This window comes from Pseudoliparis swirei, chromosome 5, assembly GCF_029220125.1.
Source record: "Pseudoliparis swirei isolate HS2019 ecotype Mariana Trench chromosome 5, NWPU_hadal_v1, whole genome shotgun sequence".
Lineage (NCBI taxonomy): Eukaryota > Metazoa > Chordata > Actinopteri > Perciformes > Liparidae > Pseudoliparis > Pseudoliparis swirei.
Window position 1 is genome coordinate 5,327,658 of NC_079392.1, and position 14,269 is coordinate 5,341,926.

The following is a 14,269-nucleotide window of genomic DNA, read 5'->3' on the forward strand; positions in this document are numbered from 1 at the left end:
AATCTCTGATCGTCCAAGCAAGACTGTCAGAAATGAGGTTCAGTACGAGATCTTCATCCTTTATACGTTCCCAGAAGCTGAGAGAGATGATAGGACGAGCCCGTCTCTCACTCCACCACCACGGGCCTCGAGAATCGACCGTGTTTGGCTTGCGTCCAGGAAGATGAACCCAGGACACGTCGGCCATCGTCGGTGTCCCGAGATTCCACCTATAGGTCCTCTATGGTTCCTCAGACACATGTAGACATACGGCATATTGAGTTGCAAAAGCTATAAGTAATAACATATATCACAACTAGAACGGGCACTCGGTAGAGCGCATACCTTCACATATCACAAGATTGGGCATTGAATTATTAACATTTTGGCATTATTTGCATGCCAATTGGATATAAATTGACCGCGCCATGGTAAAAAGAAGATTTTGACCTTTTCATGACCTTGACCTTTGACCCGATCGATCCCAAGATCTAATCAAATGTTCCCCGGATAATAACCAATCATCCCACCAAATTGCATGCGATTCGGTTTAATACTTTTTGAGTTATGCGAGTAACACGCATACAAATAAATAAATAAATACACGGCGATCAAAACATAACCTTCCACATTTTCAATGCGAAGGTAACAAGTCAATGATCAGGATTTTTCCTCCGACTACTTGAGACGGGTCGGAACCACCGCACACACGTTCGGTTCGTCAACCCATGCAACAATATGGACAGCGTCTGTAGGTCGAGTCTTATCCCATCTGCCTTTTTTTGGCACCACGGGATGTTTTCGGGGTCTAGATGTCGTTAGTGTCGGAAAAAGGAAAAAAAAGATATCGTCCCGATGTACTTAGCGAGAACATTCCCTCTAAACTGAGTCTCTATCGCGTTCTCAAGCCCTAAAGATCTTTCGCTGAAGACATTCTGTGAGGCAAGTGAAGCCGGGTCATTAACACTCGCTTGAGTTAAATACCACATGACTGAGCTTCATCAGCTTCGCCCAGTCTCTTTTAAACTCAGCCTCACTCTGGTTTTCTTACAATTCCTCCTCCATCTGAACACCCTGCGCTCTTTCATCTGTAGAACCTTTTAATACTTTAATTCTTTATTTCAGTCTATTCCCCGTTCGCTATATCTTTTGCACCTTTTTTTAAATTAGTATAATACAGATACACATCAAAGGGCTCATGCGTTTTCTAGGTCCACGCTTGAGAAGCACCAGAGCATTAAGGAAGAATACTGAAAGACATCGCAGCTCCTCGGCCTGCTGTGACCTGCACTGCGTGGCGCTGGAGCACCTTGTCGGTTCTCCCTCGCGTTCCCTTCATGTCCGTGAGACACAAACGTTCTTGTCAGCAGATTTTAAAACCATCGGCTCCCACGTCATTCTCGGCATAGCAGGACTGAACCGAGAGATAATGAACAGCGGTGGACCCTTTGAAGACAAAGCGTACGCTCCTATGTGTCTATCAACAACCTCCATGCAACCAATACATCAGACGTAATGACATTATAATTGCTAACCTGCCACATTTGATCCCAACTATCTGTCATTTAAGATAATATCTCCGAGCCGTGGCAAATATCCACGAACAAAGATGACATGGGAGAGAATAAGTCTGGATGTCATCCAGATCATTGTTTGGTCCAAACTGTAAAAGCTCCACGACGTGTACCAACAAATCTGTAACCAATTACAACTGAACTGACTTCTCTGAATCAGGGCAGTGAATCATGCTCATTTTAAAGTTTCATCCTTGTATTTTATATATTTTTTGTTCAAAAACATGTTTGAATGCTTCACTCTTTAAAAACACGTCATTCTTTCTGTCTGGAGATGCACGTTTCCTTTTGAGCGCCTGTCTCTTTAAGCGCCCCCCTCCTTCCTGAAAAGTCCCGACTGCTCTGATTGGCTCATTAAAAAAAAACACGGCGCCGCTTTGCAAAGCGGAACTCTTTAATCTAATGAGATGCACGTGACACAGGAATACGAGCCACATGTGATTCAAACATGTTTTTGTGAGTATTTTTATGTTTCTATGTTGTAAATAGTTAAGTGCTGAGCTTTTGACCTTATTAGCGAGACGTGTGCGGGCCAGTTAGGTACTGGACTTAACACAGAAGGTTGGACCAGCATCCAACCTGTGTACCTGGTTATGTTTAGACATTACAACTACTGGGTACGCATGTGACATGTGAGAAAACTAGGTTTAACCTCCTGAATCCCACCCGATTTTTTAGGTTTCTGCTCGAAATGACATACCCAAACTAAAAAGGGTGTAGCTCTGCAACCATAAAAGCTATTTGAATAATGTTGGTGTTATAATAAAGGGAACACATGTGAGCTTTTGTTCAGATGTGTAAATATTTGTGTATATGTTACTGGTTAAGAGTAAATAAAGATGAATCTTCTATTTTCATAGAAGTTTCAGATTCGATTAGAGAAAAAAAAGCACTTTCAGGATGAATATATCCTGGATGGATGCACAGCAAAGGCCTAAAATCACCCAGATAATAATAAAACTTGTGAACAGACTCTGCAAAGTTTGACTCAGAAAAAATAAAGCAGATCAATAGTTGGAGACTTTTTAGTAAAGAGAATTTAGGCGAGGTCTCTAAAATTTGCATTTGGGCACATTGAAGCACCATCTGTGCCATTTGACTTTTCTCATGTACCAAACCATTTATTTCACTTTCACTTTTACTTGTGGTGTTCAATACATGCAAATACATCATTATGTGGCTTTAAAACAGTAAATCAAAGATAAAAAAACGATCAAACAAAGTGGTGCTGTGCGCGTGCTTGCTGTGCGTAAAGCCGGTTTTTGGGTCTGTCACAGCGCAGCTGTTGCGCGCGCAGATATCTCCGCCGGGGAAGGGCGGATTTTAAAGATCGACACGTCATTGAAATACTTAGAGCCAATAGAATCGATTGGTATCTAGAAAGACAAGATTGACAGCACTGTTAGCCAATAGGAGACAGAAAGGCGTCGCCATATTTGAAATGTGAAATCCGATCCGCTGAAATTGAACTTCCTGACAGCTGACTGACGCTTCCCCAAAAGTCCGCCTGGTTTTTAAAGGGACATACACACACACTAAAGCCATGCCAGCTGGAATGCAGGGGAGAGAAACGTTTTTTCTTCTTCTCAAGAACAAAAGTATGTTGAATTTGCTGAATGTAAAGCTATGAAGCGATTAATATTTCTGTGTTCTTTGGCTTATATCTCCGTGATACTTTGGTGCAGAAGGATTCTGTAAAGATATTTAGAATCTGTGTGAAGTCCTCTTGCTTTCGAACATCTCTTCTTTTATGATTGCACAAAGCTACATGTCACTAGCTACGGAAACGTTCTGAGTGGGCCGACACCTGACAAAATTATGATTATGATATTTGTATTTTTATTTCAGTTGGTGTTTGAGTTGTGTTTAAATGGCTCACTGATATTTGTAGCCCCAGTTGTCTTTTTTAATTTGATGTCCAACATCAATATATTTGCTCATGTTTATTATAATAGTACAGACAGTTTAAAACACAATATAAAAAATGCACCACATGTGGTGCATTGGGGCTTAAGAGGGTATTAATGGCGCTATTAGCGATTGCGGTTATGTATTATTATTGTTGTTGTTGTTGTGTATTTTATTCAGTCAATCATTGCAATATAATACAATATTTTTCTATATAATATACAAAACAGAAAGACTTAAAAGGTATATAGAAGCAAAAATGCTTTTATATTCCGATGCTAAATTATTATTATCAAATAAATCAGAAAATTTATATAAAATAAAGAAAAATAATAATGTGTTATTATGAGTTTAGAAGTTGGAGGGTTAAGACAAATAAATAACTCTGTATGGATTATGTGATATTAAATTAACGGCACTGCATGTAATGTGTAATCGTATCAATTATAGTTATGAACCATCAATTCGGCTCAATGTTGTTGACGGACCTCATGGCAGAGAAAACTCTCCTTGGAGAACAGCAATGACCTGGGTCTCTATCCATCACCACGACCTCCGACCTCTGCAGGCTTCAGTGGACTCATTTCAAAGGTCTTTCTTTCACATCAAAAACAAACTAAATAAAGGGGGTGCCGGGGTTGCTTTTCTTTTTCTATTTTCTTTTTGTTTTTGTTATGTTTTTTGGGGTATGCATGTGTGTTTTTAAATATATATATATATATTTAAAAAAGAAACTGTTTGGATTGAACTGTTTTAATGTTTTATATATATATATATATTTATATGTGTGTATGTAATCAGTATATATATATATATATATCATTGTATCCTGTTTTGTGTCTGCATGTGTATGTAAATTATAGAGCACCAAGTATTTTCCATGCAAATTACCATTTAAAAATAATTGAATACATTTATTTTAAATTGCAACACAGACACTTGATTATTTAGTTTCTTGTAATTTTAAGTTCAATACAACATGCTATATATATATATATACTTTTTTGTATGTTTATGTCTGACATGTTTGTGTTTGTTTTATTTTAATATGTCTAAAAAAAAAAAGACATTATAATAAATATGACGAAAAAAAGTCTGTCTTGAAACTTAGATCATAATGCAGTATCACCGTGTGGGAATCTGCATTTTAGGAGAAGGCTGATGCTGGATGTGTAAGAGTAAAGTTTAGAAAAGTAAAGTTTATTTATTTATTGCACTTATCACAGACAAAGTGTCACAATGTGCAGTACAGGAGTCAATTAGAACAATTTGTCTATAACAGGCCAAAACATGTCAACAGTTAAAAGGGCAAAAGTACAACACACTGTAAAAGATGGTGCAATAAAATAAATAAACAGAAAATAAAAAAGCAGGCCATAGAATATTCAAATCAACCAAATCAAGTGTAAACAGGTATGTTTTAATGGAATCTGAAAAGCTTAGGACTAACCTAAGGGGCAACCTTGCTAACTCAAAAGGAGATCATAATTGCTTGTTGCTTGTTCCAACTGCTCTTTAATTGCAAGAAATAATCAGCAGTTGCTGTCTTTTCTTCTTCTCCCTGGCAACGATAAGTAATTCAGAGCATAAAAGAGATGACTGGGACACGCCGGGCGTGTTGAGGGTAGTTAGATGATTCAGGGCTCTGCTTTCACACAGAAACTGATGCGTCAGCGAGACACTTGATCTCTGATTGCTTCAGCAGAGCTGCTCCGTGTTGGCATATCATAAACGGTGGAGGAGGAGGAGGAGGAGGCTGCCAAGGGAACTGTGAAGTTGATCATCTTTCAGGGTTAAATCAATCCTGAAAAAAAAAAACCTAATCCCCAATTATTGCCACACACCACCGCCATGCAGATACCACCAGCAGAGAGTGATATAAAAGACTCTTTTAATAGAAGCTTCCGAGAAAAAATTGGCTTTTCACTATTTAAATGATTTGATCACCTGAGGGATAAGAGATCAAATGTTGCGCCATTATTATTAGAATATTATACTTACTTACTGAGGTCAAATGTCTTGTTCTTCAATCTCAGGTTGCAGTGTAAAGAAGTGCAGACGCATAACTTGAACTACACTTGATTCACGCGGGTGAGAATTTGTTTTTATCGTGGGCCCCTTTCCAGATCGACGGATTTATATTTAAATAAAAAATGTGGAGCGCTCTAGTGGAGATCATGCATTCTCAAAATTGACATTTATTGTGTTGTCATAGCCTTAAAACACGATTATAATCCCTCTGGTTGTGCCAGTTTAGCTTCAAACGGCTATAAAACCACGGAGAGCCGCAACATGGACACAACGAGTAATCCGATATTTAATGTTGGTTTTTAGGATAGGAACATGAATAATTATAACCTTTTGACAGGGTTAAAAACAATCGGTGCACGGATGATGTCATCAGTGCGGCTGCAGAGGAAGGATTTTTTTCAGCTCGTTGAAACAACTTCCTGCAAATCCGCCGTCTCGCTCCTTCTCTCCGTCGTGAACTCCGATGCATCCCTCTTCACCTCTCCTCCTCCTCCTCTTCCTCCTCCTGCCTGTTGCCTATACCTTTCAATCTCTGTGATGGGCAGAGTACACTTTTTTTTACTGCGACAAGTTCAAATATTTACGAGAGTTGAAGTGGATTTTATATGAACTTGCACATGTAAATGCGAAAGCCTATGTTTTAAATAAATACAACAAAAAAAAGATAATTACCTTCGCATTGAAAATGCGGAAGGTAATGTTTTGATCGCCGTGTATTTATTTATTTGAATGCGTTATTCGCGTAACAACAAAAGTTTAAAACCGAATCGCATGAAATTTGGTGGGATGATTGGTTATTATCCGGGGACCATTTGATTAGATTTTGGGATCGATCAGGTCAAAGGTCAAGGTCAAGGTCATGAAAAAGGTCAACCTCTTCTTGAATCGCATGAAATTTGGTGGGATGATTGGTTATTATCCGGGGACCATTTGATTAGATTTCTTTTTACTATAGCTCGGTCAATTTGTATCCAATTGGCATGCAACTAATGCCAACATGTTCATAATTCAATGCCCAATCTTGTGATATGCGAAGGTATGCGCTCTACCGAGTGCCCGTTCTAGTTAATAAATGGGATATTATGTGAAATATTCTGAAGAATGTGTTGAGGAACACATACAAAAGTATGATCACTGTTATATTTGTAACTATAATGTTGATTGTATGATGTTTTATGCTTATCTTCATAGTGGGATGACTCAGGTATGATATGTTTTTATTCTGTGTTTCTCTTAAGAGATCGTAAAAAACCGTCTGTTTCCAGGCGGAAAAAGCTCTTATTTTGAAGCCATCTTATTTTGAAGAGTCTTCCGAAAACCCGGAAGTGTGAAACAGCTGCAGGAAAAAAAACGTCACTGTATGACGACTCCCACCAACCAATGAGGCTGAAGCTCAACGAATGACGGCGAATAAAACCATTTGTTAACTAGAATGGGCACTCGGTAGAGCGCATACCTTCGCATATCACAAGATTGGGCATTGAATTATGAACATGTTGGCATTAGTTGCATGCCAATTGGATACAAATTGACCGCGCTATGGTAAATAGAAGATTTTGACCTTTCCATGACCTTGACCTTGACCTTTGACCCGATCGATCCCAAAATCTAATCAAATGGTCCCCGGATAATAACCAATCATCCCACCAAATTTCATGCGATTCGGTTTAAACTTTTTTTGTTATGCGAATAACACGCATACAAATAAATAAATAAATAAATACACGGCGGTCAAAACATTACCTTCCGCATTTTCAATGCGAAGGTAAAAATCAATACTGTATATTGTAAATTCCTGCCTTCTTCCTCCAAACACCGGGCTCTTAGAGATTTTTAATGAACTTTTTAACAAAACCAACGACACTGAATACAAATATTTAAATATCGCATTTAAATCCATCATCCGGATGACATTTGGAACGCTCCTCCTTCCCACACGTCTTTCTCCTTCATCCTCTTTCTCTCCCTCGCTCTGTCTTCCTTTCTGTGGCAATTTGCATTCAACGATGTCTTTATTTCCCATCATCCCCCGGCGGTTTCCCCGTGCCAGCCGAAGATAACCCGTGCCAACTTCCTGACCGTGCCAATCCAATCGCGGTAATCTCTTAAAGGGCCAGAGGCCAAGGAGCTGCAGCTGTTTCCCCATATATATGTACACATAAGGCACCAAATAACCAAATATGGTAAAAATAAAAAACAAGATTTTTTCAAAAGCATATCTTTAATTTGAAGTATGAAAGCTACATTTAGAGGAACACACTTTAATTACACTTATTTTCAGCACTATCTGTCACTCATCTTACACTAGAACAGTTACACAGTATATAAGAGACAAAGTCCAGTATGCATTTGAAAACAGTTTATTACTGGTGATGTTACGCTGTGTATTAATGACACAACACAATGTATTACAGTGGGTTTATTTACCTTTCACATGAGAGTCACTAAGTCAAATTAAAATGACCACAGATATCTACACAAAAAGAGCTGTTAGACCTTGATAAAGTACATTAATTCAATCTTGTTGACGATGACAACACCGTCCTAGAGGACAAAAAAGTCACTTCTGTGGTTGATGTGAAAAACATTTGCTTGGTCCTCTATACAAATATGCACGAGCAATCTTCACACTTCATCCACTGCGAAGATTTTAACCGATCCGTTAAAAAGGTGAACATCCGCATAATAACTTGTCACGGTATGTTATCAATTTGAGCATCACTTTTTTAGGTGATTTAATTCGAATTATTACCCAAAAGTGCTATAAATGCTCATTATTTTTCGCGTTTATCTAAAGAATAGGCATATAAAATAATATAAGATTTTTTTTTTTTACTCAAATATTGCTGTCAATAGCCCTTCTTGTTCTTTTCAACATTTAATGTATTGACAGTATGTGCATTGGTATGAGTCGGTGTTTTTTTGAGCATCCGCATAATTACTTGTCGCGGCATATTATCAATTTGAGCATCACTTTTTCCAGGCGATTTAATTCGAATTATTACCCAAAAGTGCTATAAATGCTCATTATTTTTCGCGTTTATCTAAGGAATAGGCATATAAAATAATATAATGAAAAAGAATTTCAACTCAAATATTGATGTCAATAGACCTTCCTGTTTTTTCAACATTTAATGTATTGACAGTATGTGCATATGTATGAGTCGGTGTTTTTTTTATGTAGGTCGTAGAGCTGTCACAGATGAAGGGGGTTTGGCTCATATCCAAAAAATATCATCTCATTTGGATACGGCGTTTAAAAGAGAATCAAGTAATACCGCATGTGTTCGACAGATTATGTTGTAAAAGGATCCCGCCAGCGAATACGCTGCTTGGGCTCACTGCCCAGATAACTCACACGTGTGTACCTCTTAATGGTTTTTTTTATTTTTATGTTGACTCAGCAGAAAATTACGAGGAGAAAGTCAGACCCAATCAGAAATTGCACACGGCGACGAGATGTAAAATTAAAGTGTCTCGTTCAGACTGAGTCTTCTCGTGTATAAGATGAATTTTTATTGTTTACGAGACTTTTATTTATAACCGGGCTTTCTGCCGAGCGCGGCGGTGAAATAGAAGTCGACGTGTGAGATGTTACATCCCTCCCTCCAGGGGCTTTTACAAATACACACTGTACAGCTGGAGAAGAAAAGAGTGTTAACTAAATTTTCCCCACAACTAATATAAAAAGGTGTTATATGTGTAGAAAATGTCAAACTAGCAGAGGAAACTGAAGAGAGATTACGACTAAAGAGTCTTTTTTTTTTGAGGATTTAAAATGTGTTCCGCAGTTAAATCTCTCGCTGCATTATTTTAGTTAATTTTTTTAAAGAATTGCCAACTTGCGTGAACGAGCATTACGTTTATGTGAAAAGTGTCGCCTTATAGTTATTGTTTTGACCATTTCTATTCAAAATGATTGCGTCACTACATTGCTGCATCAGCTCCAACTACAGCCGTCTCTGTGTGTGTGTGTGTGTGGGGCGGGGTCAAACTAAACTAAACGCCCCGTAACGTCAAAGTCAACCTTCTCCGTTCTATATTATTCTCTATTTACACATCAAGCCATTTTTTTTTTATCTATAGAAATTCTTTATATAAATATATAATATATATATATTTGTATTTACATCTCTCGTCCAAAAAAAAAGTCAGTAGTGCTGTGCAGTCTATCCTATTTAAAAGTTAAATACACGTAAACAAACACGTGTGGAGGTCAGTGCAGGTGACGTAGAAATGCATATAGCGCACATGTAGCTCCTCCCTGTAGCTCCTCCCACCCAAAAAAAACTAAAAACAATCAAGAGTGGTTGACCTGTACTCCAAATACTCAACTTCCCCACAAAACCTTTAAGTCTTTTTTCTCAAGTCTCTGTCAGTGATCAGCGGTGTTCCCATGACGACAGCAGGAGAAGCAGCAGCAGGGTCGCCGGGGTCAAAGGTCGAAGAGACGAGGTGTTGGCCGAGCCTCGAACAGCCACCTGACGGAGAGCACGAGGTGATGTTATACGACGGGAAGAACAGAGGGAGCGGGGGGGAGGAGAGAATGTGACCGACCTGTGGAGGTGAGAGGTGATGAGGAGGGACGGGGCGATGAGGAATAGGAGGAGCAGGAGCCATGTCCTTCGTGACTGCACGATGACCGCTGGCCGTGTCACCTGTTTGGTCACATGACCAGTGAAAGACAAAAAACAATCACTACACCGTCCAATCAGAAGAGCCGAGCTCCGCTTTGTGAGCGCTGTGACTGTGGGTCGGTGGGTAGCAGGTCCGTCTCTCAATCAGAGGGTTGGCGGTTCGATTCCCGCCCGAGTCGGTGTGCCCTTGAGCAAGACACTTAACCCTGAATTGCTCCCTGTAGCGGTGTCTACGGTGTCTGAATATAACAGGGTTCTAAGTCAGATAAATGACATGTAATAAAATAATAATATTTATATTTTATCTGATTATAAACTGGATGTAATTTGACACTTTTCACAAAAAAGAAGTGGGATGTGTGATTTATTGAAGTGTGTCCAAAGCAGTTAGCTCACACATTATAGACGTATATATATATATATTATAGATTCTTATTTCTTATTTTTTTTTCTAATTTTGCTCGACTTCTAAAGATCTAAACGCTCTCCGGATATTTAATTCAAAATAAACGACGTGTTACACCGCCTGAAGGTAATCGGACATTATTTACGGCTGTTTTTGTTGTTGTTTAGGCCTGAAGAAATGTATGAATTTCAACCCACACACTCGCAGCTATGCATACATACCGTGTGACCTTACACACATAAAAACACACACACACGCATACATTAAAAAAAACACACACACACACCCAGATGTGTGTAATGTTGCTTCATTTAATGGGCATACAGTACGGCCAGACTTCCTCAGCCGCTTTGAAACTTTCATAGGCATGTAATGTATTTAGGTGTGCGTGTGTGTGTGTGTGTGTGTGTGTGTGTGTGTGTGTGTGTGTGTGTGTGTGTGTGTGTGTGTGTGTGTGTGTGTGGATGTGTTGGCAGAACTCCAGTGCCTTGTGAGAGGAACTCCGGTAAATGAGTGGATTAGGACAAGAGGGAGTCAGACTGTGCTGGCGGCTAAACGCACACACACACACACACACACACACACACACACACACACACCTGCTCGGGCAGACATCTGATTCTGTCTCTTACAATACACATTGTCATGCAGCACAATGGACAAAGAGCCTCTTTCAGGCACTGAGGAATGAGGTGAGTTGTTAGTGTTCACACACTCGCACAAATATTATATCTCATAATGATACGGACACGAAGAAGGCAGGAAAACACCCTCATAAACACACACACACACACACACACAACACAAGACATTCTAACCCCGGTCATAAACACTCTTCTGGGGAAATACAATCTGTCTCATGCTATGTGTGTTTAAAAAAAAAATGTATACCATTTTTGTGGCGAAGATTCAGATGATTTATTCACAATATGTTTAGTAATTATGAATCTCTACTTTCTTATCTTAACACACATGGAGCAGTACGGGACTCTCGGCTCTTGGCCGTGCAAACATGTGTCTGTGTGTGTGTGTGTGTGTGTTTCCTGTTTCGCTCCCATCAGAACTGGAAACCTTTGTGTCACATCTGGTTTTGACTTGTTATGTAAAGAGAAGAACTGCACAACATTTGAATTCGTGCACAACATCTGCATTTTGTTCTTGTATTAGCTCTTGAATCATGTAAAGAAATAGCAATACGTTGCTCTCTTTTTTGATCTGTTGCTTAAGTGAACATCACACAATGCCTTTATAGTTTTTTACACTGAGGAAGGTGAGTGAGCTACTCTCATATTTGAAGGTGAATTAGGCTTAAAAAACGATGTTATTAGAGTGTTAATGGGAAAATAATCCAAAAAATAAGCTTGAGGCAAAACACAGACTGAAGCCAACTGCTGGTGGAGGATGAAGATCATGTGATCATGTGATCACGTGTTTTTTTTAATTTTTTAAAATGGTTTATTTTATAAGGGACAGTGCACATTGATAAAAACATTGCAGTAAATGTGCCAGAGTTAGCCAAGAGGCTATTTTTCATCTGTAATGTGTAATGTGTCATGTATTTGACTAATACAGAGTTTAATGTTGATTTATTACACAGCATAAACTTCAAAGGGAGAAGCGTTTTACAACACTACATTTATGACAGCTTTATAGTTCTACTTAAACATTTAATAAAATAGTTTATATGAACCTCATTCCAACCAACCACAATAACCTGTTACACATTCAAGCATTAGTAATATAGATGAGACAATAAAAGCACTATATTATTATTATTTGCTGTTTTTTAAGTTCAATGTTGAACGCAGGAATTTTGCTACTTAAAATATTTTAAACTTTTACTAAATAAGATTAAAATATAAGTTGATCACTGTAGAAATACTGCCCCATACACACACAGGGGCAGCAATTATTGTTAATAACATTATTTAACTAGTATTTAATTCAATATAAAAATAGTGAAACAACTTTCAAATGCTTGTTTGATGAGGAATTTATTAATTATTTATCAAAAGGTACGGTTAATTATGGGATTAATTCATTATACTCAAATGTTCTGTGTGTGTGTGTGTGTGTGTGTGTGTGTGTGTGTGTGTGTGTGTGTGTGTGTGTGTGTGTGTGTGTGTGTGTGTGTGTGTGTGAGAGAAAGCAGGTGGCAGAGCGCGGTCTCGTCCTACATGCTGTTCAGAATGTTTGTCTCTTAGCAACAATCAGAACACGTCACATGTTCTGTTTGGCAACACACACGTCCCCCCCCAAACACACACACACACACACACACACACACACACAGAGCCAGAGATGAGTGATGAGTGACGAATAATGTCACTGGTCTTATACTCATGGGGTAGTTTAACCTTTACTAGAATGAGTAATGAGTGTGTGTTTGTGTGAGTGTGTGTGTGTGTATGTATGTGTGTGTGATAGTAAGAATGCAAGAGCACCAGAAAGTTGCCGTGGTAGAAGGCAGACCCCAGGTCAGTGCACAGAAGTTTCAGCCTTCTTCATCACATCTCAACGGCTGAAGAAGAGAGCGACCAGTGATGCGTCGTCCGCTCCAGGAAATAAAAGTCTCGACTTGTGATTCAGATACTTTTCAGAACTAATAACATGAAAATTGGAATTGGATTCGAGCGAGCCGTTCACCTGGGGACGACGGTGAGGGGCGAGAGCAGGTGGAGCAGAGCCATAAATCAGAGCTGTGGTGACCCAGTGGAAACAGAGCGGCGCAATGCATCTCTCTCTCTCTCTCTCTCTCTCCCTCTCTCTCTTTATTGGTTTCTGTTTTTTTGTTTTGTTTAGTTTCTTGTCTGTTTTTTTTAATGATTGTGTTTGTTCTGTCTTTGAAGAGGAGTTGGTGTCTTGTATTTCTTATTTTTTTAAACAAAGCATGTGATTTTTAACACTTTATTTTGAATTTTTTATTTACATTTTAAATATGTAAATAAGGTGTTTTTGAAAAATCTAAAAAAATCTTTGAAGAGGAGTCGGTGTATGTACAGTTTTGCATTATTATTTTTTTAAACAAAGCATGTGATTTTTAACACTTTATTTTGAAAATGTTGTAAACATTTTAAATATTAAATGAAGTGTTTTTGAAAAATCTAAAAAAATCTTTGAAGAGGAGTTGGTGTATGTACAGTTTTGTATTTATTTTGTAAACAAAACATGTGATTTTAAACACTTCATTTTGAAAAAAATCTCAACATTTTACTGTAAATATGTAAATAAAATGTTTTTGAAAAATCAAAAAAAAAATCTCTCTCTCTCGCAACGATTTTTCATCTCTCATTCTAAATTTAAAATATTCCAAACAAATAATACACATTGTTCACAAGGATTTCATGTATACTTGCCGAGAAGCTCAAAAGATATCGACTTTTTCTTTCTTTTTATTACAAAGATTTAAAATCGGTAAGTCGTCACTATTCTATTGACATTTTGATCCATCTGTGTCAACAGGGAAAGAAGCAGCACGTCTTTTTATATCAGACACGTCATATACATCTCATGCTGGTGTATTTGGAAGAAACCTGTTGTTGATTCTTATATTTAAGCATATAAGAAGCAAAACACCTTCATCTTCCAGATGATTATTCAACATTATTTTGTTATAATGTTCAGACATTACCAAAACACACATTCCAGAGAGGAAACCTCAGCGTCAGTGTGTTCAATCCTCTTTCATGCATTCCTGAGCCGACTGAAACGAAACCCGACTGACAACACAGCAG

At 38.3% G+C, this 14,269-nt stretch overlaps 1 protein-coding gene across 1 annotated transcript in view; it reads right to left on the reverse strand.

The window, feature by feature from the left end:
- Positions 1 to 7,694: 7,694 nt before the first annotated feature.
- Positions 7,695 to 14,269, reverse strand: part of LOC130193948 (glypican-5-like) — a 54,261-nt gene continuing 47,686 nt past the window's right edge. Inside the window, exons 10-11 of the mRNA XM_056414786.1 lie at positions 10,050 to 10,150; positions 7,695 to 9,973 (exon numbers count right to left, since the gene is read on the reverse strand). Coding sequence (XP_056270761.1) covers positions 9,875 to 9,973; positions 10,050 to 10,150 — 200 coding nt within the window. The 3' untranslated portion in view covers positions 7,695 to 9,874. The remainder of the gene's footprint in view (positions 9,974 to 10,049; positions 10,151 to 14,269) is intronic.